Here is a 23,352-nt window from a genome sequence, read left to right as displayed (position 1 = left end):
AATCATCTAAGTAGGCCATCAGTACGAATTGCGACCTGGACTCTACCACTCGTGAGTCTAGATCAAGATCTGAGTTTTTAGCTGCAAGCTGTAGCCACGCCCTGGAATATCAGCGCGATAGAAAAAAGCTTGAAGACAGTGTGCTCCCTGTGAGGATCGAACTCACGACCTTAGGATTACTCGCCCAATAGGGCGATCATACCATAGTATGAGACCTACGCTCTACCGACTGAGCCAAGGAAGCACATGACTAGTGAACTATGAGGAGGAGCTCGTGCAAATAGAGGTTCATTCACCATTGCCCGACGGCCGCTGCATATGGCAACCTATACTGCTTGATTTGGTTTGTGTAGCGAATGTATCCTTGGGACGAATCGTTGATCATCAAGTACTGGAAGCTGGCATTGACGACAGATGTGTCAGATTAGGGCTGGGTAGCGTAATGAAACCTCTGATTCGGAATCGACGAGAGTCCCGTGCTATACTCTGGTGAGTCGCCGCTTTCCGAGTTCCTATTTAGAGCGGTCCTACTGAGCCACGAAGAGATGATCACCCGTTTATTAAGCAATCGACGTCGCCGTCGTGCACTCCTTGTTCTCAAAGACAGTCTGCGTGACGTGTTATTGAAGTCAAGGTACTGACGACATCTCCTGGTGTACACTGCCCTCGTTGGCATACGAAAGTACGCAACGTGATAATAAGGTACATCAGCTATTTCGCTTCTAATGCGGACATTGAGTTCCGCATGCGGATCGGATCGTGGAATGCGGTGAACCTGCTGTCAGTGGAGAGCTTCGGTGAGGAGGCTGTCCGCGCGTAGAGAATTATCCCCAAGAGGACTGGCAAGTAATTTGCGCTTGGACGTCATTTTTTGTTCGCTGTTATAACAGCTACGGTAATGCTCGCATGTGCAGGATATCCGCGGGCTTTAGAATAAAGCCGGCAGCTCATGGTGGTGTCTAGTATCCGGAAGGCCCAGCCCGACGGAATCAAACGAGGGATTAGCCATCATGATGCGCTGATGCGCCGCAAGGTAACGGCCGGGGCGCCACCACGACACTGCCCCTCCTCATGATCACCCGCTCCCAACGCTTCCACGGCTACCTTTCAGAAACTCCTCCTGGGAAGGTGCTGTAAAGACGAGCTCCCAATCAGCGTACCCTTCGGAGCTGGCCTTGCGACATACACATTGATTGCTTCTCCGCAGCCTCTATCTTTGTATTGGCCGGGCTTCAACCTTTCGAACCTGATGCAAACTAAGAACTCTGCAAGCAACATGGACCAAGACAGCCGCTTGAATTACCCAGAGCCAATCTTGAGCTAATCTGAGGTATAGGGAGTTCGCAGAGCGTAGGTTAATTCTGATGCATAGAAATAGTCGATCGTTTCTGGCCTCGTTGAGGTCGCACACATTGACTTCACGCTTCCACGCAACTCCCTTCTCTACACGCCGGATCCTTGCTCTCATTGCCCTTCGGATATTGACGGGCTTCTAAGTGCCTCCCCGAGTGCGTCCCCGTTCCCAAACCCATTCACGGAGGCCTCAAGGACTCGGATCATGCCTGGTTTACGTATGGTATGAAGTCACTCTGTCTCCTGTTTGGAGTCCGGCGGCTTCTATGTCGTTGTACCTCACAGCCTTTGGGTCCCACAGCTTCGGGTCACATTATCCAGCTATCGTCGAGGGGTGCCAAGCTTCCATGCTTCTAGTCTTCAATCGTGCGCCACGGACCTGGTAAGCTCTTGCAACGGATGTGTTATTGAAAGTGGGTGGGCCCGTTTTCTCTCTCTCGGGCTTAGCGATACAGCGTGACTCACAAGGGCTAAGCCAACTCAACGCACTATGCAGGCCGTACTGCTATGCGCCGCTCGCCACGTGCACCATAATCGGTTGCAGCGTTCTCGGCACAGATGCTCTGCGATCTTTACGACGGCGCCGGAGACAAACTCAGCTACCTCGACGCTGGCCTACCCCGCACGAATAGAGCTGAGACGCTCATCATCTCGGCCCCTTTTTCCTTAGGAGCACGCCCGGTCACTCGCATCATGCATAAGGTTGGTTAGCGTGCTTCCATTCGAGGTCCGTCTTCATTTAACATGCGCGGCAGCGATTCCTCATGGTCGTCATGAATAACCGAGAGCAGAGAGCCGGGTGTATCGTAACTCGTCGGCCTACGGCGTCGCGCCACACAGCGCGGGAGGCAGTCTTCGCTCTTCACTACTACGCATGATTGAATTCCCGTTATTGACCGTTTGTCAGGATAGATCGGTTCTCCGCCTCCGCTTCCTCCGCTCGGGATCTCCACTTCTCAATCCGAGGGCGCTCACAGCCACTGAACACGCCATTACCTCTTTCTTCTTCGGAGTTGAGCCAGCTAAGGCTCAGCGCTGGGTTACTCCTATATAGGTGAGTGTCTGTCCTCCTTGTCCAAGCACTTTCTCATTCCTCCTCTCCCCATCCCATGAAGCTCGAGATGAACCCACTCAAGAGGCTTGATCCTCATGGATCACTTCCTCCGTCCCTTACGAGCATGAGCGTCGGGATGTGGCGACTTATATACGACGCTCGCCCAGCTCGCCTCAGCACATCGTGGAAACAGGGCCTCATGAAGTGGAAGCAGGCTGTCCTCGACCAGCATCTATTACGACTACTCTTCGATATCTACGACCTCGGCCCTGGTCTCTTTTTCTTCTGCGTTTTTTCACGTCTTGTTCGTGGATTCGAAGACGCGTGCACTATCTACTTTTCGAATCGACTCATCAGATCGGTAAGTTCATACTCTGTTCGGGCAAGTGGCTTTACGAGATTGATCTCCTTTCCTTAGATCGAGCAGGGCCTCGCTTCTGGATCGCCTGACACTCGAGAGATCGTTGTCTGGCTTGTGGCACGTGTCTTTATCAGTGCAGCATTGGCTGTATGGCGTTTTATAACGTACGTTGCCGTATCTACGATCATGCCTGTGTATGTCCTAACGTCGTTCATACAAAGCTCCCGAGCTGATCCGATATTGTCAACACGCGTCAAGCTATACTTCGAAGAGCGTGCGATAGAAGGTGATTACGGCCTAGAAACTTCGAGGACATGCTTTCCTGATATCTTCACAGCACAAGCTGATATGGATTACGTTGCCGCAACCTCCTGTGAGCCTCCGAAGTCCATACAATAAAGCGCTCTGTCTAACATACTCTCAGGCCAGTCTTACGATTTCACTCCGCCGTCCGCTTGGGGAACACTATACGCCATTCTTGAGGCCGTTGATGCTCTATGTGCGACCGCCAGCCAGGTACTTCTGGTCGCATCTATGACATGTACACGCGAAGACGGCTGGATGGTCCTGGTGGTGTGCATGACCAAGCTGATCTCCGACATGGCGCTCTCTGAACCTCTGCAATCGAAGGGTAAGTATACCTCTGCAAATATCCTTCTAATATGATCACTGACCCCAGTCGAAGCGTGTCTCGCGCAAATTACTAACAAATTCTATCTGCGGATGCGTGCCCTGTATACCATCGCAACGGACAGCAACTACAAGAAAGACCTTGTGGGCGGTGCGTTCGGTCGTCATCTTGTTGATGGTACGTTGCGATACGCGTGCATATAGAAGCTGTTAGCACTGACGCCGTATCGCAGAATATAAGCTGGCTCGAGAGAATTTCGGTGATATCTCCGATGAGATACCGTACCACCTCATGCCGTCCCACAGTACTCTCGTCTCTAAAGTATTGACTGAATCTATTAATAACCTTCCGATCGTGAGTCCACCAGAGTCCACTATCGCCATAAGGCTTCTACTTATAGGTTGATATGCAGCTCTTCGTTGGCGCAAGTGCACTGCTGCGCCCACGACACACGTCTTTAGCCTGCCTTACAATGATAGAGCAGGTGTCTTTCAGCCTTCGACACTCCGTTGCTCGCTTGTCCTACGTCACAGCCAACGTGTATCGGAGCTTGGAGTCAATCCGCGGCATATATAAAAAGATAGATGCGCACGCGGAGAAGTTGAAAGCTGATGAACACAAGATACGCTACCCGGTCGTAGAGCGCAAGGATCAGCGCGGAATGGAGATCAATTTCAAGTACGTAGTGGAAGTCTGCCAGCGACCATTTTAGTTTTTAGTTCTATACTGACCCTTCTTTTAGGAATGTCTCTTTCCACTATCCTCATGGTGACGACGGAAAGTGCGCTCTTCGGAACGTGAGCTTTCAGATCAAGCCTGGCTCTCTCGTTGTCATCGTCGGCGCAAATGGTAGCGGGAAGACGTCCATTGCCAATCTACTCTCAGGCTTTTATCCCCCCACGTCTGGAGAGATCTTGATAGACGGTATCAACGCACAAGACTACCGACCGCTGGACCGTCACGAGGCCGTTGCGATACTCTCCCAGGACTACAACATCCTCCCGCTTACGATCTCCGAAAATATTGCCCTCGGCGATCCGTACGACATCGCAGACGAGTACCGCGTCCAAGAGGCTGCCCGTTTGGGAGGCGCAGCAGACTTTGTCCGCCGCCTGCCAAAAACATGGTCGACGGTTCTGCATCCCGTCCCGTCAGTCAGTCCGCTTGGCTATATCGAGGATGGCCCCTTGAAGGAGGTAATGAATGAACTGGACAAGTTCACGGACATTTCAGGTAAGCGATGGTTATGATCGATGTGATCGCAGGTCCTAATTTTATAACACGCAGGTGGTGAGAAGCAACGTCTGGCAGCGTAAGTGTTTCAGTGTCGACACTGCTGGTGACAGTAGACGATATTAACGGGTTTAACGCCTTAGATCTCGAGCTTTCATGCGCCTCATGTCACCAAAAATCAAGCTAATGGTTGTTGATGAACCGACTTCGGCGATGGATCCTTTGGGCGAGTACGAACTATTCGAGAAGCTCAGATCCTTGCAGGCGGGAAGAACATTGGTTTGTGTGACGCATCGGTTCGGACATCTGACGAAGTATGCCGACCTGATCCTGTGAGTGCTCGAAGTCGTATCTCAAACCCTAAACACTAACGAAAACTTGCTTCTAGCTGCGTGGATAATGGATATGTGGCTGAAAGTGGGACGCACGACGACCTTTTGAGATCCGATGGCCTGTATGCCAAGCTCTACAATGTTCAAGCTGAAGGCTTTGCTCCGAATGCTCAGCAAACGTGATGATTATATATTCTAGCTCTCACGCCGCCTTCATTTTTATAATAGTATCTATGCCTAGGGTTATATCTATGTATATATTGCAATTAGACCGAAGTCCATATATAGGTGCTGCTTTGACCATACTCTATCTGAGTGCTCTCGTCAATGCTACAAATCGCCTTGACTCTCATGGCCACGATGGACGCTACAAGAGATATCAATCTTGCCGTGCGTCGCAGCGCCCAGAATCTCGGGACTTCGTCGTCTTCTCTTGAAGGTGCCAAGTCAATGCGAAGTATCACGTACGGGGCGTATAGCAGATTTAAGTGATCGGTGCACATGTTACATATGAAGTGGAGAAATATTCGATTCAGGCCCTGACTCGGAAATTGTGCTACTCCCACGACAGACATTAGGACCTCATACTACTCCCCGTCCCGATCTTATGGGAGCACATGGGCTTGAATATTATACAACTTGCTGTAGACACCGTTCCGCTCGACAGGCAGCTTGTGCGTGTCTGATTCCAAAAGCATGTCGTCATACATACACCTGACCGAACGTAATATGCACGTCGGCACTAGAATCGAACTCCCCTATACGGCCCATACTCACAGAATGAGATCCACATGGCGCGTGAGGTGGCCGCCCCAGAGCGGTGTATGACGAGGGTCCACCCCGAGCGCACGCGCCGGAGCGCCTCGAATAGCTTAAACTCCCCTTCAAGGTCCATCGCGCTCGTGGGCTCATCGATGACCAGCAGTTTCGTATCTGGAGACATGAGGCACATAAATTTCCGTGCCCTGCGGGGGCCTAAAGTCAGCTGGCAGGTCATGCGCGGAGCGGAAATGACCACCCACGCTGCAACTCGCTGCTTCTCTCCGTCTACACCGATCGTTAGCACGGGGTCGTCAGATCGTGCCAGGCTATGAGATAACGGTACATACCAGAAACGTCCTTGCTCCGCTCAACTCTGTTTGCGGACGTCTAGAGCGTACGGAAGCGGATATCTGTATGGTCTAAGGTTACTCACGGAAGATTTCTTCATATTGCCGGCCAGCTTTTCATTGAAGTCTGCCACGCCATCAGACGCGCCCCGCCTGAGTCGAGCAGTCCTGGGTTCTTCGCCAGCGAAAGCGAGGAACGGCGTATTCTTGAGTCAGTAGCTCCGTCGAGGCGCGCAAGTCGTCCGCACTAGAATCTTCAGCAGAATTACGGTCTGCCAGTCGAAGCATGTAGGGATGCCAATAGTCTCACATGGACAACTTGCCGCTGCCGTTCGCACTAACATGGACGACGAGCGTGAAGGCAAGGTTTGCATACGAGACGTTCCGCAGAGTGGAGGTGCTCTCTGGTATGCCACAGCATGCGAAGCTGACAATAAACAGACATCTACCTTAAGTCTACGCTCGTTCCACCGTCCACCGAATCTTCGCTGAGGGGGTTCGGAGTAAAATTCCTTGAGATGCATCCTCTGACGTTCGCCTACGCTGGGCACGAGGCAGCCTCTTATATGTATATGCTCGTAAACATCCGCCCAGACGTCACTAAAACGAGCATCGAAGGTTTTGTCCCGCAAATAGTGCGCTATGGCACGGAAAGCCTGCAGTTTTAATCAGAGCTGAGTATGATACGGAGGCCGGCGAGTATTTACCCAGAGAACCTCCTCAGGAAGAGATATAAGAGTTCTCACAATGCAGTTCGACTACATTAGTGCAGTTTATCTGGCTCCTTGTCCCTCAATCTCCACGACTCGCTTCTCAGTATGCTGGACACTATCGTGAGTGATTACCCAAGAATCTAGGGTAATAGAACACGCACCGTTGAGTAGATACTCAATCCGCCTCCGACGAGTTTTTTCATGTGCGAGGTCTTCGTAGATACTTGAAGAAGAGCTAGATAATTCTGGACCGTCCAATTACCGGCATGATATACGGCTGCTACAACTACCCCCGTCAGCTTCTATGATAGTTTCGAGCATGAAGGGCGTATGTTATCCATGTAGCCTGCCCTTACGGAAGATCTCGCAAACGGAGTTCATGGGACATAAAATAACGAGGGTCGCGCCGGCATCCTGCGACTTTACCAGGCGGAAAGCGACATACGCTTCATATAAGAGAGAGAAGGCAGTCTAAGTCATGTCAAAAAACTCGGTTTACTGGTCGAGGTGACGTTACATTAGCCGGTCTTGGGCAGGTAATCGATCCCTGTTATCAGTGCACAACACAGTCAGAATCATCGTGGCAGCTGTTATAAATTTCTACCATCAACAATCGAGGGCGGCATATCGACGGCCATATGTTTCATGCATAACACGGACCTTTACAAAGGCTTCGATTTGAGCAGAGGAAAATATTGATATGTTATCTGGATATAACCCCGTTAGTTAGGTACATATGTCCGGGAGTTGACGTACCGTGACCAGTTGAAGACAGCTCAAATCCGAAAGGCCAAGGGCTTAGACAAGGGCCCCCATGCTGACTGTAGCCATCGTAGCTTGCTTGATCTGTCCGAGATCATTAGCACAGTAGATAGACGAAATGAGAGAACTTACACAGTTGAACAGCCTGTTTAAGAACAGCAGCTTGACCGCATTCCAGCGCATGTGTCCGACGGCGCCGCGGTACAGAACAGACTATCCCGGGCTTAAGGGATACATCGTGCAAGAAATGGGCAATATAGCTTCCAACGAGCGTGTTCAGTCCAGCGAGCGAAGAGCATCCGAGCATTGGATCTCGATTCCTCCCGATGCGCAGACTCCGAGCTGCGTCGTCTGCAGCTCCTGTGGGACCTCGCCAATATCCGAGTTTTCTTCGAACCGTCACTGTATCCCTTTTCTCCAGAGAACCCCCAGTACCACATCAGACTCTTATACCAGATGAGGCATAGATAGAGGACAGACGGTGACGAGGCATTTGTCAATGGACCGCCCCTGTAAAAGACCACAAAGCGCAGTATATCGCAAAAGAGTTTGCACAGAGTATCTGGCGAAATATAGCGGCCACAGTTACCGTACAAATGACGGAGACCGGGGAGGCAAAGTCGAAAAACAAAGGTCCGGGTTGGCGAAAGATACGCGAGGCTGCTCTATGCGCCAAGTACACGCCTGAGTAGCCATGATGACAAAGTCGAAGTAATTTTTGCGAGTGTATTGGCCAACCCAAGAGTGCGTAGCTGCATGAGAGCGGGAGGGCGTAGGGGATGTAGCTCGGTGTCTGATGACACTGCACGCGCGGTGACTCGAAGATCATGTCGGATAAAACTATGTTGGTGGGATGTATCAGCATAAATTGCATTTCTAGTTGCCAGAACATACCAGCTACATCACAGATACAGATTTCCTGAAAAGAGAGCTCCTCGAAGCTCAGGCGCGCGGGGGCCAGAGCAGCAAGATTGAAGCGATTGCACGACTCTTAGGAAGAGATATTATTCATTTAAAAGAGACCTAGTGTAGCGAATGCAATTATCTGCAAGCTGACGAAGGAAAGGACACAGAGGATGGTTGAAGCAGCGCGCGCGTCACGGATATTTTTGTCACGTGCCGAACGCTCGCGCACGTGCCATTCCCGCCATACCCCAATACAGAAACGTCGGGACTCGGGAGGGAGGAGCGTCACGCCCAGACGATATTCTGATGGCGGTGCCACCGCAACGTCCCCTAGTTTTGCGAAGAAAGCTGCAGGGTATACGTCCGTACGCCCATGTTTTTACGTCTTCGACAGCAATAGGTGCACACCTTCCCTCTTCTCTCTTTTGAGAGCATCCGCTGCTTTTCGCCAGTCCTTGCGTTACAGTGTTAGCTTTCAACCAGTCCTTCGAAAAGGAAGATGAAGGCGGGCGTGTACGACTTGCTAGGTGTCGCCTCGCCATTTGACCCCTCTTTCAGCCTCGTCACCTCACCGCTCCTCCCGCCGCTCGCGCTCGCGCTCCTGCGCCTCTCGCTTGCGCTCTATTGCACGTTTTTCATGCTCTTCCGCCTCATAAACGAGGGTATCAAGAATCACTCGGACGCGATGTCGGTACAATTCATGCTTACTGTCCGATTTGGCACTAACCCGAAGCGCAGGTTCTTCTCGTTCTTTACGAACCTTTCTTATCTCGGCCTGCTCTCCTACTTCTGGGCTTCAGGCGTGCAAACCTTCTCCTTCTCACTCGCCCTCCGCTCGCCCTCGCACACACCGCACTACCTGCTCCAGGCGTGGCCGCGCCCTTTGCAAGTTTTGCATCTCCTCCTCCAGAGCACCGTCACCACTTTCCCGATCCTCGTCACCGCTGTCTTTTGGAGCCTGCTCAGCGGAACAAGCACGTTCGCGACTCGCTACAATGCATGGGTAAACATCAGCGAGCATGCGCTCAACACCGCGTTTGCCACCCTTGACATTTTCCTTACAAATGCCTCCCCGTCGCTCCCAGGTCGCCCGCACTCTGGTGTCGCCCTACCTTGGGCGCACCTCCCATTCCTCATTGTCCTCCTCGCATGCTATCTCGGCGTAGCGTACGTCACAAGTGCGACGCAACATTTCTATCGTATGTCCCGCATCTTTAAGTCCAGAGGATGTTTCTGACACTCTCGCAGCCTACTCCTTCCTCAACCCGCATACACAGCATGCCAAACTCGCAGCCTACATTGTTGGCATCGCCGCTGCAGAGGTTATCATCTTTGTCATCGTGCGCTACATCATGATGCTCCGCCATCTGCTCGTTTTACGCTTTAACAGGAACGCTCAAGAGGAAGTAGAGTATTTTGCAGGAAGCGTGATAATCGGAAAGAGCAATAAAGAGGGCGTGGAAGCACTCGAGGACTGGGAGCGGGTGAGCCTTACGGATGGCGAGCGGGGTATCGCGCTCTGAATCTCATTGGCGCTTTCCTGTGGTACGCATGCATCTCCCACTTCGTTGATGGTGAGAAGACTAAGTGTATGCAGGTTCCGTGTTCGCATTTCAGGTATTGTGCTGGATCTTCAATGGGTCCCTAGGTGTATTTATCAGCTCGTTCTTCGCTGCGCCTTTACGGCTCTTGGGAAACTCGATGTGTCTGCCTCTAAGCTACTCGCATCCATGACGAGATACATTTACTCTATATGGTTCCACGTCCAACTTTACGTCTGGTTCCTCCTCAAGTCATGTCGGAATATCTTGGAGTCAGGAGGGGCAGCTGGTGAATAATAATTCACTCCGTGAAAACATTGCAAGTTTTCTCGCACTAAGTTATGCCTACGTGTTCTATATTATGAACATAAGGTTGGCCGCATTATTTTGGCTTCCAACACAGGACAACACGGCTAAAAAAACAAAAAACAAAATGGGTTTGCAGCTACTTAGAAGTCACTTTCGTTTTCCTACCTGTAGACTTCGCCAATGATCACACGGACTACGGATCTGCCCTTGTTTCTTGACCGCTTTTCGCTTCACCTTTCGCTTCTTCGTCGTTCTCTGCTTTGTCTTTGTTGGCGCTCTCCGCACTACTGTACCCGTACAGCCAGTCCGGCGGGAAGCGCCCAAATTATTTCTCCGACGACTCCTCAAAATGGCCATGAATCGAGAACAAATTTTTGTAGGGGTCAGCGGAAAATCGTTGTGACGCGTGACCGGTGCCCGCCGGACTACAGGTACAGTAGTAGGGTGCAGGCAACCGCGCGTCCAGCAGGTCCTAGGGGATGCGGAGGGTTCGAGCATACTGTAGAACGCAAATTATGGGTGTCCTTCAGGCACTGGTGGGGGGAAGGACTCGCTCACAGGAAGAACATCGAGGTGCTCGCGCTTGAAGCGTATCCTGTATACCAGGAACTACGACGTTCCCCCGCGCGGCAGATTGCAACGGGCCAGTTACGAATCTTACGATGTACTAAAACGCTAAGAGAGGTTGGTCTGATGATCTTGGAAGAGGACATGACGGGGAGCAATTCAGAGAAGTGTCAAGATAATGATGAAGTTGTAAATTCGCGCAGGCTGTAACTTTTACTTAAGCCTATGCTCGCGTTGCACGTGAGCTGAGACGCTGGCGCTGGGTCGCATCCTCTCCGACATCTCCCATTTCTAGCCCTCCATCGTACTTCGTTCCAAGAAGGGTAGCGCAGAAACTGCATCTCCCATCTCAGCACACTCAATTCCGCGAACTCTCAGAGTGCACTCGTGCGTCGCCCCCTTTCAAGTATTCGAACGTCCAATTCTGGCCTACGTTCCACTCCGTCGTCACGAGGATAACACCCGCGATTTGACCAAAGCCGTCCTTCCTCATGTTACAATAACTAACCTGCACATTGTCCAACCTCCCGCTCAGCAGAGACCTCTGTTTATTAGTGCCACCAGCTTTGCTCTGCACCCTGCTCTCTCATTTGCCCTTGGGCTGCTTACCTTACACCCCGGCTTCTCCTACGTCAGTTTCAATCCAGTAGCCACTGAGGACATAACTTCTGCAGGAGAGTCTCTGCGTCGCGTCCACTGGTCCCTTTGTGAGCAAGGTACACCGGAGCAATGCGTTGGCGCGTACCTCTCGCCGATGAATCGTGCTTCAAGATAAGCTGTTGTGCAACAATGTATGCACTCGCTGCCGAATCTAATGCATTTCTTCATTCGTTCGCCATAGTCGCGGTTAGAGCTCGAGTCACAGCTATTGTTGCCGAATATGATGCAATTTACCTTAAACCGTAGGTTCAGATGTTCAGTGACCACAGCATTCACATTTCTCCTAATTACTAGTGGGAGCAGACATTGTTAGTACGACGCCAACAATCTGCGCCACACTGCCGGATAGTCGTGACCGAACCTGTAACGTCACGCGAACTCCGCGATCACGCATTGACCACACAGACCCAGTAGAACAAAGGGTGGCCCCGGACAAAACCAACATGCCGCGCCTGCATAAATACCTGGTCAGCCCATCACACTTCCGTCAGACTTGTCCTCATCTCTGACGTCCATAGTCTCGCCACTCGCCATGGCATCAGCTCTACCCTCATCTTCCAATTCTACCCCAGGCTCGTCGGCTCTCCCTCGAATATGCCACGCCACTGCGTTCACGCTCGGTCCTAACAGTTCGTGCAAGGAGAAACTCGTCCTAGGCTCGAAGGGTCCGATGTGGTTCCTCTTGTACGCAAACCAGGGCAAGCGCATGTACACACCACTGAACATCTTGTGGCCGAGCGACCCTTTTCCCGAACCTTCACCGGACGGCCGCGCGCGCATCGCGTTCACGAGTCCACAGGGCCTGTCTCTCCTGAGCAACCTTTTGGAGGCACGTATTCCCCCACTCGGCGCCACTAGAGTTGAGGACCCTCCGATGCATGCCATTGTGAAGCCTACAGGGCGAATGTTCGACAAAGACGTTCCTGAAATTGAGATCCTCCTCGATGAGCTCGAAATAGTGCATGGGTGTACCCTCTGCGGCCGATGGGAAACAACTGGTGCGCCCAATTTCAAGTGCTGTAGTAGCTGCAAGTCCCGGTACTACTGCTCCGTCCAAGTACGCTCTCACCCAATCTTCACATGTGAACACTTACTGACAGAGGAACAGTGTCAGCGCACCGACTGGCTCATGAGACACAAGAGTATTTGCGCGCTCCTTAAGCAAGGCAAGCTCCAGGAAGCAGAGAAAGAGGAGCTCATGGCGCCCATGAGCACCTTCACATGGAGATTTAGGAACGCGTTGAATGGTATGTTCCTTCTAATCTTACGATGTGGCGAATCTACTAATATTGGATTTATCAGCTCTCAAATCGGAGGCAAACGACGTCCTTGCATCTACATATCAAGAGACGGCCGCAAACCCAGCTGACAGGGACGATGTGGCGAATAGTCGTCAAGCCGGTGACAAGGAGGAAGACAAAGGTGACGAGCCCTGCGTTGAAGATGAAGATGAAGTGTACAGCGACGATGGCGAGAGCGTCTGGGAAGACATCAGCGAGGAGGAGGGGGAGGAGGAAGACGGCGTTTCGTCGTCGAGCTCCCGGTCTAGTGGAAGCAGATAGACAAACAGTCGACGAAGCTATTGCCCCACCTAACAATATTGATACTCGCATGAAGACCGGCTGGCCCTCCTACCACCTGCATGTTACTCGTCTATGTGGTTTAAAATGAGGTGCTCTTATTACTACGCATTCGCCAGCACAATTGTCTTTTCCAGTACATTCATATTACCATCTTGCTATGGCTCTGAAACGTACAAATTTGTGTTCAATATCGTAGACTGGTTATGGTCCATCTCTGGACAAAGACAGCGACGGCATTGGGAAGGGCCCGGCATAGAGGGCTGGGCAATAGTGAACTGTACCGCTGAAGCAGCCAAACGGAAAAGGAAATACCTGTTGGTTCATATATACTCAGTTGCGGCAATGAGCTTGGTAACCAGGCTATTTGTGCTAGTGATGGGGGTACGGAGCAGCCTGCTGGTGACGACGGGCAAAACCCTTGCTGAAAGCCCTTGAGGACACAGAGATGCGCAATGACAGGCGGCATCCCATTTGACTGCGTAGGAGGTAAGCAGCAGAAAGGCGTGAATGTTGCCTGAGTACCCACAGATTCTCCCGTCACCTATTCAGATTTGCAATCGATGTTAGATTGTCATCGGTTCAAAAGACTATCGTAGCAGAAGGGTATTGCCACCATGCCTAGGATATGGCGTTTGGAAAAAGCGTCACCAGAACGCTCGTGCGGCAGGAAGATTTAGATCCTATGCAGCGTAGCTTAGTCAGATGTAGAGCCGTATTTCCGACTCGCCTCAGCTCAATTATGACACATGGTCAACTCTTGCGCCATAATACTCTATTGGATCCGCTTGTTCGACTGAAGAGATCGCCGAACGAATCTCCGATACACCTTAGGCTCCATCAGCACGACCGTGATCATTCTGAGGTAGCGATAAGTAAAGGTAAACGCTAGAGCAATGGGACCGCAGTGCGACCACCTTATCCGGAGGCAGCATCTCGTTGCTTGCGAAGCTAGTCATGCGGTCTGGGGTAGCCTCGACCGTGTAGGCTTGTTAGATGTTCCCCGTACGGTGCGCGTACATTTGCAGTGCGAGTTATGGCGCGTGTGGCGTTTCCACGCCCAACACATGGCTGGTCGTGTAAGTAGTACATATCTGTAGCATCTGTGGCAACCGTCAATGCGGGAAGATGCGTCGAGAAGCCGAGGGGAAGGCGCATCAAGCACACGGATCGACTGCCAGCCTGCTCCGCGCCACTGGCGATATGCTGCCAAGGAACTCGGCGCGTGAGATGCGTGTCCAGATTCCTTGACCTACTCTCAGGGCGAATAGAGATATCAATTAGTGTGCGACCATGGCGAAGAGTAAGGCTCTGATTCGGTGGGTTGTACAGCATAGTCGATAATGACGATACAAGAAGTCGCAGGAAAGAGAGTATGAGCTTGAGGTGATCTGTTTAGATCAGTAGTCTGCGTCAATCCCACAAGTTGATGCAGTGCTATATCAGGACCTACCGAGCATGTGCACGAAGGCGCCGTATGCGACGGCAGCAGCAGCAGCAGCGAGGGAGGCCCTCCTAGCTATGAGCGATAATCGGAGGGAGAGTGCTTGAAAAGTTACGATTGAAACAATGCACGCGAGTATTGCTAGCCGGCCGTGTGCGCGTTCGTGTTCCACGAGCTGAAGGTTGCTGACTGCTGAGGAGATGATCAGCCCGTCTTCAAGCTTCGAGCGAGTTCACAACTCACCTCCCGTAAACCTGTAGTGCACTTACTCCCATGGGTAGCCGTTATCCACAATGCGTTTGCGTGGAACGCAAAAGTCTATCACAGCAGCGGCCAGCCCTTCGTGTAAGGTTGCATATGGTGTCCAATGACGACTGATTTGCTTCTCGCGGGCTTACGGCAAGGAGAAGCATGCGATTCCGGCCCTCGAAAGAACCGTCATATCACTGCCGAAGATGCACCCGAAATCCCGATACAATGTACAATGAAACCAAACGAGGCCTCGAGAGAGCTGAGGCCGAGGACGCCAGCCTATGACCATGTGATTATCCGCGGTTAGGACGCTCCCGAAGACGACTTGTCAATACACGCACCACGAGTTCGAGACCCCTGTGAAGATCTCGAGAGCTGCGAATGAGCTAATCTATTTGGAGCTGGAACGGTGAGAGCAGGGGCATGTGTTATGAACCTTGTCGACAGGACACGCATGGTGGCTGCCAGGAAGTGGCGGCAAGAGCATGTCCAGACGGCTTCTCCGAATGCCAGCCTCGACAAGGTGGCTGTACGAGGACTAGTGGAAATGGCTGCATATGGTTAGGGCGGCGTGGTTGTTGGACCTCATCCTGGTAGGGTGCGTAAAACCGAACACAGATGTGCCAGTGCTACATGAACAGAGCGGTTCAACCAGCTGTCACGGTAGGGACACCTCAGGATCAGCGTTGCAGTGCAAACTGCGGCGCTCATCATATCGATGTTCTAGCCATGGGACAGCCAAGATACTGCCATGCGTTAGCCACAACTGCGAGGGAGCCTACAAACGAAACCCTGCACGGCCGAGCGACAATACTCACGGGGTGCAAAGACGGCGCGTGGCCATGGAACTTCTAGCGATGCTTGTAGATAGCTTTCCCAAGCGTCGCATGCTCGAGAATCCAGAGCCGTGCTTCGGCCTGGAGAATACTTATGGGAGTCTACTCAACCCTCCAGAATGTCGGGATCGCCCGCCGTCTGGATTCCATACTTGGTCCTAGGGACCCTCAACCGGACTCAGCAGTGGATGCGCACGACCAGCAAAGCCTCTCTAAGATCACCAACGCCCCACCTGAGCTCCAGGCCGACACGAACGTACAGGCAAGAGTTTGTCGCACCTGGTCGTGTAATAATGCGGCTAAAGGACGGCCACGGCTAGGTTTTCGCTGCATCACGAGCGACCCGCAGCCCGGCGCGCGGCCGAAGCCGCTGCGTCAAATTGTGGGGGTGGATGCAAACTTCGGAAGCGAGATCAAAGCCTGAAGAATGACCGATCGGCGCTGCGCCTTGAGAATTTCGGGCGGCGGGGTCATATCTGCGCTCCGGGCGGGACGTCGCGGTGGGGCTTGTCTGCCTCCTAGGGGCCAACTGGCATGCGATCTCGGAGCTCAGGCCGTCTCCGCAGCCCACCAGGCTTGCTATCAAAGGCAGCTGTCGGCTGCTGCCACCGTCGTCGCCGGGGCGGGTGCACTTACAGCTGGTTGACATGGTGACCCAAACCCAAGACGGACGAAGATACGAATCATCAACTGTATATAGCGCTATAGAGGAGATAATAATTTTAGACGTAAGCAGTACAGTGGACCGAGTCAAACGAATGACAGCCAGCGGCGATTATACAACGGTCTGCTCGGCGAGCGAGCAGCATGAGAGCGATGGTGGTGTGAGTGGTGTCGATAACGAGGGTGAAGAAGATATGGTCATCGGTACCAGTACAGACGAAGGCGGACAGGGTCGGCGGGGGAAGGAAGCGTCATGGAAGAACAGAAAACGGTCTACGTATTATCGCCGAAGGAGTGCAGGGAGCCAACGAATGTCATTGGCAAAGGACGGGTAGGAGGTAGTACACGATAAGGCGCTGTAACGTAGGATAGATAGGCAGACACGAACCAAGAGAGACATCCAGAACGAGACCGAGGCGAACAGAGCAGCAGACAGGATGGGATTAAGAACAGCGGGAAGTCCAAAAGCGCGCGCGACGAACAATAGATAGGAAGCGAGTCGGGAGTGGAGAAGATGTTGGCAAAGCGAGCAGAAGCGTTTGAGACACGTCGCGGCGGGCGACAGGTCTTCAGAGCATCATTGCCGCGAACACATTGCCGCCACCACCCACAGTCATCGCTGCCTGCGCGCCACGTCCTCCCATGCCCATCCCGCCAACGCCGAGGCCGCCGATCGGTCCCATGGCAGGCATCCCTCCGTTCATGGTCATGCTCTCATCCCAAGACCCAGGTGCACCAGGGCCCATCCTGCGCGACATCCCTGCAGCCGCAGGCATCTCGTAACCGCTACCGCTGGGAGCGTTATGGCTTCCGGCGGAGCCGACGCTGCCCATGCTGCCGCTCCTCTCTCTCTTCGCGGCGATGGCCATGTTGCTGTCTGCGCCAGGCACAGGTGACTGGCCCGCGCTGCCGACCGAGGACGTGTCGTCGTTGTCGATCGGGCTGCCGTACATGTGGCCGGTAGGCTGACCGGCGGAGTACATCGCCTGGCGCTGGACGTGATGGGGGTGATGGTGCTGGTTGATCATGTACGAAGGCGCCTGCATCCCGTGCGAAGAGGCGGGCGGCGTGAACTGTTGGCCGCCGTACATACCCCACTTGTTTTCTGGCTCGGCGTGTCGGCTGAGGACGCCACCACCACCCATGTGGAAGGACTGCATGCCGTACGGAGCGTCGTACATACTTGCCATAGCGGGGTTCTCGAAAGACACGTTAGTGGGCGACTGGACGATCATCGGGCTAGATGCAGCCCCATTAGCCGGACGTGGCAGAATCGTCTGGAGATGGAGGCCCGTGTGTCCGGGAGCGGGAGCGTTATGCGCAAAAGGATTGCTCTCGCGGTGACGGCCATCAGCCATGCCAGGGGCGACGGCAGGAGGCTGGGAGACATAGTCGTCGTCACCATAGCCATCATTGCCGTACTCGTCACCGTCTTCCTCCTCGATAGGGCCGGCAGACAAGATCTCGACCTCGCCAGAGAGGATCATCTGGAAGCCTTCGCCGCGGACAGGCTCTTCTACACGCGGAAGACCAGAACGATCGCGCCACTCGTTCAGCTCTCGACGGAGAGCATCGCACTCGAGCTTGAGCATCCGAAGCTCGCGAGCAGCAAGGAGGCGATGGCGGCGCGAAGCGTGGATGTGCGCGATAGAGCTGTTGACGATGGAAGACTTGGAAGGGCGGCGAATCTGCGATAGGTTCGGGAGTAAAGCAGCAAGGTCCTGAAGAAACGTTAAACAACTATCATGATGACAGAGCTGACGACATACCAAGAAGCGGCCGTTCAAAGTCTCCCTGCGAGCGCGCTCGACAGCATTGTGAGTAGCTCTACGCTCAGCGGTGTTGGCGCGACGGCTGGGCTTGCGCTTAGGCTGAGCAGGAGCAGGAGCTGCAGCGGATGAGTTCGCTTCGACCTTCGGAGTGGCGTCGACGGGCGGGGGGAGAGCGAGTGTCTGAACAGTGGATGGGGAAACAGGCGTAGACGGACCGTTCGAGCCGTCAGAGGACTGAGGGGACTGGGGAGCTGGGGAATCAGCGGGAAGTGTCATGGCCATTGATATAGCAGATAGAGGGCAGATACGGTTGGTCTATAGATGTATGCAGTTGGACGAAGAACCAAGAGGCGGACAAGAGAAGTTTTGGTTCTGTAGGTCAAGTCGAGAACGCAGTGCGGAGTTCTGGAAACTATGGAATCGCGATCACCGAAGTGTTCAGCGGGATTCTGGTAGTTCCTGAAGGTAAGAGGTGATGGAGGTGGACAGAGTTCGGGGCGATGGGTCACTGAGGTTTGCTTTGCTTTGCCAGTCGCGAGTAGAACTCAAGCGTACGGCAGCTGCAGGCGCTCTGACGAGAAATAGGAGGTCTTCGAGGCTTGCTTGCACTTGGGGATTTGACGGGAAGGGTGAGTGCCGACAAGGGTCGCGAGATCTGCATAACGACGTGCAAGTGAGCTTTGTTGAAGCGAAAAAAAAGAGTAAGGGCATACACCAGGCGTTATCCTTGTTGCGGCAGGGCCGAGTGGAGGTTAAGGGAATGCAAGAAGGGGAGGGGAACGGAAGGACGCTCCGTCAGAGGCTCAGGACCATGAACGGGGTGGGGGAAAGACTGGACTCCGGAATAGTCGACGCCAAACAACCAATCTCATATATCCCCTCGGCACTACCCGCCTCATCTTCCAAAACAGGCAGCGCTCGTCACGTAACAGTTACAGCAATCACAAAGGTCACTGTCACGCCGCGGCTGCTTTCGAGTGCCAGCCTCCGCTGCCGAGCCTCAGAGCTTGGACTGTGGTGTTCGGGCAGAACTGTTGTCTGCTGTTGCATAACCTGCTGCACCTGCTCGCTCAGCTGGACAGAAAATATGTAAATCGTGACGCTTGGCCCGGGCGTGCCAGAGAGGGAATCTCCGCCCTGGATCTCTCTTACGATCCAGATCGGGGTAGTCAGCACTATCGCGTCAGCCCAACGCCGCGATAACGACCCGTCCACTTCTGATGCACCTCAACTGCGACTGCAGTGGGTAGGGCGACATCAGCCTGCCCATCATCTCTTCCCGGCGCCCAACGCTGCGTCGTTCATCGTCCGAACCGTCCAGACCGCCCCGCCGCCTTCGCGCAGCGTACAACGTTGTACTCCGTGACATTTCCAGGATCCCTGATGGAAGTTCGAGGAATCCGACAGCTGTGTCTTATCTCCGATTCGCCAGTACAGCCCGTGAGCTCAGTACAACACTCATATAGAACTCCTCTTCCTAATCAGCCCGTCGAACAGTTTCAGCGACCGATCACAGAGCATCGAGAGTCCTTCCGTATCCTAATTTCATCTTTTTCTTCTTGCTGCGTCCGAGGCCCCCCTGCGATATTCCTCTCGTTCGATACCATATTCCAATGCGAATGCTCACCTGACCCTCCCGTGCCCCAACTCCGGCCCATACCAGTCGATACTGTCATGATGCCTGTCTTAGCGCCAAAGTGAAAACTGCTCCCCGAGGTTTCCCAGGTTTGCATCATGTCCATGTCCAAATACATCGTAACGCTCGCCTAATGCCCAGAAAAGCACAGCCTTTTTGTCTTTTCCCTCCGCAACGGGAAGCGTCGGCCGCCGCTGCTCCTCGATTACCCGTTCGACTACGCTTTGGGCCGCCTGCGATGTCTTTCCATATCCCGGAAAGGTCGGTGTCGACAGGTGAGTTGATCTTGTCGCAAATTTCCGTTTACCCTCATGAGGGAGACGCCCCAAGATTGCATCAAAATTGTATCAAAACCGCCTCACGAGGGAATCGTGAGGCCCTCATGAGGCAAATTTCGTGTCGTGATGCACATCACGATGCCCTAACGAGGCTTGTGAGAGAAAAGATCGCTATTGATGCATCATGATTTTGGGAAAAAATTTGCGACAATTCTGCGCGACGATGTGCTGATTTGCAGTCCGCACAGTTCTCGTGCCAGCCATTCCCCGGTAGCTCGCTCCTGCATCCCGAATGATTTGATGCGCTTCAACTTTTGTGCTCGTCTGGCATGTGAAACCTCCCTGTTGTTCCCCTAGCTACCTTAGACATGTCTGACTGTCCGTTAGTATCCACCGCTGCCTCATCCCCTCCGTCACTCTAAAATTTTGATTGCAGGATGATACGGACGTGCCAGATCGAGATTTGCATCCGCCACTAGAAGCTCGAACGATATATCACCGGTCAATCCAAAGCCAGCCTGTTGGCGTCGCAATGCATACGCGCGGGTCTAGAGGAGATATGTTCACGGCGAAGTCGGGCGAGGCGAGAAATTGGTGAGTGACGACAGTTATTTTCTGCCGGGCGAGCTTCCACGCATCTTCGCAAGCTGCCCGATATCGATATATACGTGGTGAGCTGCTCAGGCCTTCTCGATGCTGTGACCAGCCATCTGACCTCTTTCCTCATGTGGCAGCAAACTACGAACGATGCGGTCAGATAAGCTCTGCATGCACATCCTCCGCCGTAGCCGAGCGTCGGTCTTCTGCCCGGCGCGCAGTGTCTGTCTGCTGGTGTGTTGCTTCGCATAGAGGGCCCTACGGCCGCTGACCAGCCATCTACCTGCAGCAGCATCCTGAAAGCAGATTCCTGAAAGCATCACGTCGTTCGCATGTCTTCGCTTCGACGCCGCAGCCTCACAGATCAATTGTCTCGTTCCTGTTTTGGGATTCGTCGTGGACGTTACAGCTGAAGATGGTCGCCAAAGATCAGTGACCGGTGAGTCTGACCATCAACATCAGCTACTAGTCAATGTCTGATACATGCCGTACAGATTCTCACAATGCCAAGAACAGACATGGCTCTGAGACCCATCAAGACCCTTTTGTCGCCCAACGACACCTTCCATTGCAAATCTCCCGTAAATATAGCCACGGTCGGCTGCACACGCTTCGCCCGGCCCCTACCTTCGCAAAATCATGTGCCTAAAGACCCTCCTTGGCACGCTTTTCAAGTGCAAACGCAGCGTTCTGGACGCCGCTTTGTGGCTGAACATCCGCGGTCGTCTGGAGGTTCCATCAAACGCTATCTGGCAGGCACCACGAGTGCATACTGTCATCACTGCGTCCGGGGGCAGTGGCAAAGACTTCTAGCTATAAGGCGCTGTAGGTCCCAGTCGACCCTTCGGCACATTGCCCACCGGCTTACGCTACTACCCGCAGGGCGTACGTCGACTCCCCTGCATCGAAGTCCTCGATTACCGACACCCTCTACACAGCCTTCCCTTGGTTCCACGCAGAAGATCAGCCTATCGCCTGCCCTCCGAGCTGCCCGATGGCGTTCTCGACTTCGTTGGATGCGCATCTTCGAGCAGTTTGCAAATGCGGTGGGAACGTGCCTTGCCGGTGTCACGCACAGGTCTGCAGCGCCTCACTAGCGGCCCCGCTCTTCCAGCGGCACCTTATACGTGACCGGGGCGTCTCGTGGCCTTTGTGTCCAGGACGGTAAGCTTCTTCAACGTTCTCCACTGAGCCGCTGGACTGAACGAACCCAAGGGTTTGTGCCTGTTACGGCCAATTTTGATCGGTAGCCTGTATGAGAGAAGGCTGCGGGTGCTCGGCTTGATACGCTGCAACTTCTCGCTAGGGCCGGCTGCAGCCAGGGCTGGCAGCGGCTTTGGCCGACGTGCCACGAAGCACAACTGGGCCAATCGCAGTCGCCTGGCAGAGGTTGTCTTCCTTCTCGTACCTTCGTGGAAGGCAATCGGCACCGCGTCTCGCTTATGCGTCTATTGGTACTCGGGGTGCTACCGCAGTGGCGGGTATTCGAGGATCTGCTCTTCTGGTGCACGAAGAAAGGCCCCCTTATCCAGGAACAACGAAGAAGGGTGGAGACCGATCACCTCCAGCAGTTCATATTCTCCGGCTGCAGGCTAGTTCGAGATCGGGTCACGAGCGGATCCTTGGTCGACCACATGTATCCAGTTGTTCTCACCGGTGTGCTTCTTCTCTGTGTCTGTGCTTTTGGGCTTGCGCTGATCTCAGCCTTATACAGTCTGCGTACGGCACGTATGACATCACCGGTTCTGCGTCGAGGCGACAGCGGCGCTCGTGACTACGATATGGCGCCTGCAGGGCTCAAGCTTAACTCACGTTACCTGTAAACAGCCCTCTCGGAGAGTGTACGTACCTCCGCGACGCTGTATTGTCGGGCTTCCCTGGGGTTTCTGCCCAAATTCGGGCTAATCGGGTCTGGCAGCAACGGGCGCTATCTCAACGCCGGTTTGGGATTCAGCAGAACAGGGTGGACGCGACGCGGAGACTAATAAGGGGCGATAGTGGACATTCACGTCCACAGCTTGTGGAATCAGTAAGCGGGGCGAGGGTGCGACTGGGGAGCAGCCCGGGAACTGGTTCACGGACGTGACAGCGAGAGCAGGTGTATGTATTCAGACACAGTCGGAAGAATAAATACAAAGGTACATAAGGTTCACGGATGCGATAGCGAGAGCAGGTGTGAAGCCGGGAACATCGCAGGTGCGTCGAAAGATAAGCAAGCGGTCATAAAACGACGTGCTTACGCTCTGCGCTGAGAACGCTGCGCGGGACGCATGAGCGCTTGGGCGCGACGCGTTGACCCATCACCACCACCACCACCACCACCACCACCACCACCACTGCCCTCTCGTCCACCCCCTCGCGCTTTGAACACACGTAGAAATTAGCAAGCAGTCGCAAGGAGAGATGGGAGATGCCTGACGACGACCAGAGTGAACAGAAGGACGAGAAGAGCTGGTGCGGGTGAGGCTGGGGAGCGACGAACGAGGTGCGGAGGCACCAGTCGCCCCAAGCAGAGGTACGTCCGCTTCTTTCGATCGCATGCTGATCTTTCTATTTCTCCAGACTCATTTCGCGGCTCGGCAGCCAAAACCCCGACGCGTCGCATAGCACGGGAGCTGCCTGCAGATGCCACAGCCAGCCACGACGACTGCGACGCGCCGCCGAAGCTGAACAGTATGACGACAGTATGACGGCATCGTGATAACAGCCTCGGTGTGCTGGCACGACTGTGCAGCAGCATCGAGTGCTGATAGCGGCCAGCCA

The 23,352-nt window shown here is 53.7% G+C and overlaps 9 protein-coding genes and 1 non-coding gene across 10 annotated transcripts; 6 read left to right on the top strand and 4 right to left on the bottom strand.

Moving 5' to 3' along the window:
• Positions 1–141: 141 nt before the first annotated feature.
• Positions 142–244, bottom strand: PHACADRAFT_t63. The gene has a single exon. It is a non-coding gene; the product is annotated as a tRNA-Met (tRNA).
• Positions 245–1,210: 966 nt separating this feature from the next.
• Positions 1,211–1,468, bottom strand: PHACADRAFT_160888 (uncharacterized protein; the record flags this gene model as incomplete). Its single annotated transcript, XM_007395222.1, has 1 exon — positions 1,211–1,468. The coding sequence occupies one exon, from the start codon at positions 1,466–1,468 to the stop codon at positions 1,211–1,213; it is 258 nt and encodes an 85-aa protein (XP_007395284.1).
• A 1,002-nt stretch (positions 1,469–2,470) lies between these two features.
• On the top strand, positions 2,471–3,318 carry PHACADRAFT_255149 (uncharacterized protein; the record flags this gene model as incomplete). The annotated part of the gene is made up of 5 exons (XM_007395221.1): positions 2,471–2,768; positions 2,826–2,932; positions 2,990–3,054; positions 3,106–3,141; positions 3,193–3,318. Coding segments are annotated over exons 1-5 (560 nt in total), but the record flags the coding sequence as incomplete, so codon positions are not given.
• A 135-nt stretch (positions 3,319–3,453) lies between these two features.
• PHACADRAFT_119775 (uncharacterized protein) lies at positions 3,454–5,260 on the top strand. Its single transcript, XM_007395220.1, has 7 exons — positions 3,454–3,576; positions 3,632–3,753; positions 3,812–4,077; positions 4,142–4,632; positions 4,687–4,711; positions 4,776–4,964; positions 5,021–5,260. The coding sequence occupies exons 1-7, from the start codon at positions 3,492–3,494 to the stop codon at positions 5,145–5,147; spliced, it is 1,305 nt and encodes a 434-aa protein (XP_007395282.1). The 5' UTR covers positions 3,454–3,491; the 3' UTR covers positions 5,148–5,260.
• Positions 5,261–5,569: 309 nt separating this feature from the next.
• Positions 5,570–5,961, bottom strand: PHACADRAFT_142711 (uncharacterized protein; the record flags this gene model as incomplete). The annotated part of the gene is made up of 2 exons (XM_007395219.1): positions 5,570–5,678; positions 5,756–5,961. The coding sequence occupies 2 exons, from the start codon at positions 5,959–5,961 to the stop codon at positions 5,570–5,572; spliced, it is 315 nt and encodes a 104-aa protein (XP_007395281.1).
• A 1,484-nt stretch (positions 5,962–7,445) lies between these two features.
• Positions 7,446–8,027, top strand: PHACADRAFT_255147 (uncharacterized protein). Its single transcript, XM_007395218.1, has 4 exons — positions 7,446–7,493; positions 7,543–7,632; positions 7,667–7,946; positions 7,972–8,027. The coding sequence occupies exons 3-4, from the start codon at positions 7,667–7,669 to the stop codon at positions 8,013–8,015; spliced, it is 324 nt and encodes a 107-aa protein (XP_007395280.1). The 5' UTR covers positions 7,446–7,493; positions 7,543–7,632; the 3' UTR covers positions 8,016–8,027.
• Positions 8,028–8,741: 714 nt separating this feature from the next.
• On the top strand, positions 8,742–10,005 carry PHACADRAFT_142709 (uncharacterized protein). The gene is made up of 3 exons (XM_007395217.1): positions 8,742–9,141; positions 9,193–9,653; positions 9,703–10,005. Exons 1-3 carry the CDS (start codon positions 8,954–8,956, stop codon positions 9,975–9,977), a joined length of 924 nt encoding a protein of 307 aa, XP_007395279.1. The 5' UTR covers positions 8,742–8,953; the 3' UTR covers positions 9,978–10,005.
• Positions 10,006–12,009: 2,004 nt separating this feature from the next.
• On the top strand, positions 12,010–13,595 carry PHACADRAFT_208474 (uncharacterized protein). The gene is made up of 3 exons (XM_007395216.1): positions 12,010–12,588; positions 12,640–12,778; positions 12,834–13,595. Exons 1-3 carry the CDS (start codon positions 12,064–12,066, stop codon positions 13,091–13,093), a joined length of 924 nt encoding a protein of 307 aa, XP_007395278.1. The 5' UTR covers positions 12,010–12,063; the 3' UTR covers positions 13,094–13,595.
• Positions 13,596–16,269: 2,674 nt separating this feature from the next.
• On the bottom strand, positions 16,270–18,909 carry PHACADRAFT_255141 (uncharacterized protein). The gene is made up of 3 exons (XM_007395215.1): positions 18,792–18,909; positions 18,076–18,733; positions 16,270–18,027 (listed from the first exon to the last, which is right to left on the bottom strand). The coding sequence occupies exons 2-3, from the start codon at positions 18,358–18,360 to the stop codon at positions 16,876–16,878; spliced, it is 1,437 nt and encodes a 478-aa protein (XP_007395277.1). The 5' UTR covers positions 18,361–18,733; positions 18,792–18,909; the 3' UTR covers positions 16,270–16,875.
• A 2,877-nt stretch (positions 18,910–21,786) lies between these two features.
• PHACADRAFT_255136 (uncharacterized protein) lies at positions 21,787–22,745 on the top strand. The gene has a single exon (XM_007395214.1). It carries the CDS (start codon positions 22,224–22,226, stop codon positions 22,410–22,412), a length of 189 nt encoding a protein of 62 aa, XP_007395276.1. The 5' UTR covers positions 21,787–22,223; the 3' UTR covers positions 22,413–22,745.
• Positions 22,746–23,352: the final 607 nt, after the last annotated feature.

The sequence above is a fragment of the Phanerochaete carnosa genome, assembly GCF_000300595.1.
Source record: "Phanerochaete carnosa HHB-10118-sp unplaced genomic scaffold PHACAscaffold_5, whole genome shotgun sequence".
NCBI lineage: Eukaryota > Fungi > Basidiomycota > Agaricomycetes > Polyporales > Phanerochaetaceae > Phanerochaete > Phanerochaete carnosa.
This window is presented reverse-complemented; position numbering and strand designations above follow the sequence as displayed.

Coding starts and splice junctions, on each gene's coding strand:
- PHACADRAFT_119775 (XM_007395220.1), top strand. CDS start 3,492: ATGCGTGCCCTGTATACCATCGCAACGGACAGCAACTACAAGAAAGAC. Junction 4,078..4,141: donor GGAATGGAGATCAATTTCAA/GTACGTAGTGGA, acceptor CCCTTCTTTTAG/GAATGTCTCTTTCCACTATC. Junction 4,965..5,020: donor AAGTATGCCGACCTGATCCT/GTGAGTGCTCGA, acceptor ACTTGCTTCTAG/CTGCGTGGATAATGGATATG.
- PHACADRAFT_255147 (XM_007395218.1), top strand. CDS start 7,667: ATGAGAGAACTTACACAGTTGAACAGCCTGTTTAAGAACAGCAGCTTG. Junction 7,947..7,971: donor ATCCGAGTTTTCTTCGAACC/GTCACTGTATCC, acceptor TTTTCTCCAGAG/AACCCCCAGTACCACATCAG.
- PHACADRAFT_142709 (XM_007395217.1), top strand. CDS start 8,954: ATGAAGGCGGGCGTGTACGACTTGCTAGGTGTCGCCTCGCCATTTGAC. Junction 9,142..9,192: donor AAGAATCACTCGGACGCGAT/GTCGGTACAATT, acceptor CCCGAAGCGCAG/GTTCTTCTCGTTCTTTACGA. Junction 9,654..9,702: donor TGCGACGCAACATTTCTATC/GTATGTCCCGCA, acceptor ACACTCTCGCAG/CCTACTCCTTCCTCAACCCG.
- PHACADRAFT_208474 (XM_007395216.1), top strand. CDS start 12,064: ATGGCATCAGCTCTACCCTCATCTTCCAATTCTACCCCAGGCTCGTCG. Junction 12,589..12,639: donor GGTACTACTGCTCCGTCCAA/GTACGCTCTCAC, acceptor ACAGAGGAACAG/TGTCAGCGCACCGACTGGCT. Junction 12,779..12,833: donor ATTTAGGAACGCGTTGAATG/GTATGTTCCTTC, acceptor TGGATTTATCAG/CTCTCAAATCGGAGGCAAAC.
- PHACADRAFT_255141 (XM_007395215.1), bottom strand. CDS start 18,360: ATGGCCATGACACTTCCCGCTGATTCCCCAGCTCCCCAGTCCCCTCAG. Junction 18,028..18,075: donor CTTTGAACGGCCGCTTCTTG/GTATGTCGTCAG, acceptor ACGTTTCTTCAG/GACCTTGCTGCTTTACTCCC.
- PHACADRAFT_255136 (XM_007395214.1), top strand. CDS start 22,224: ATGTATCCAGTTGTTCTCACCGGTGTGCTTCTTCTCTGTGTCTGTGCT.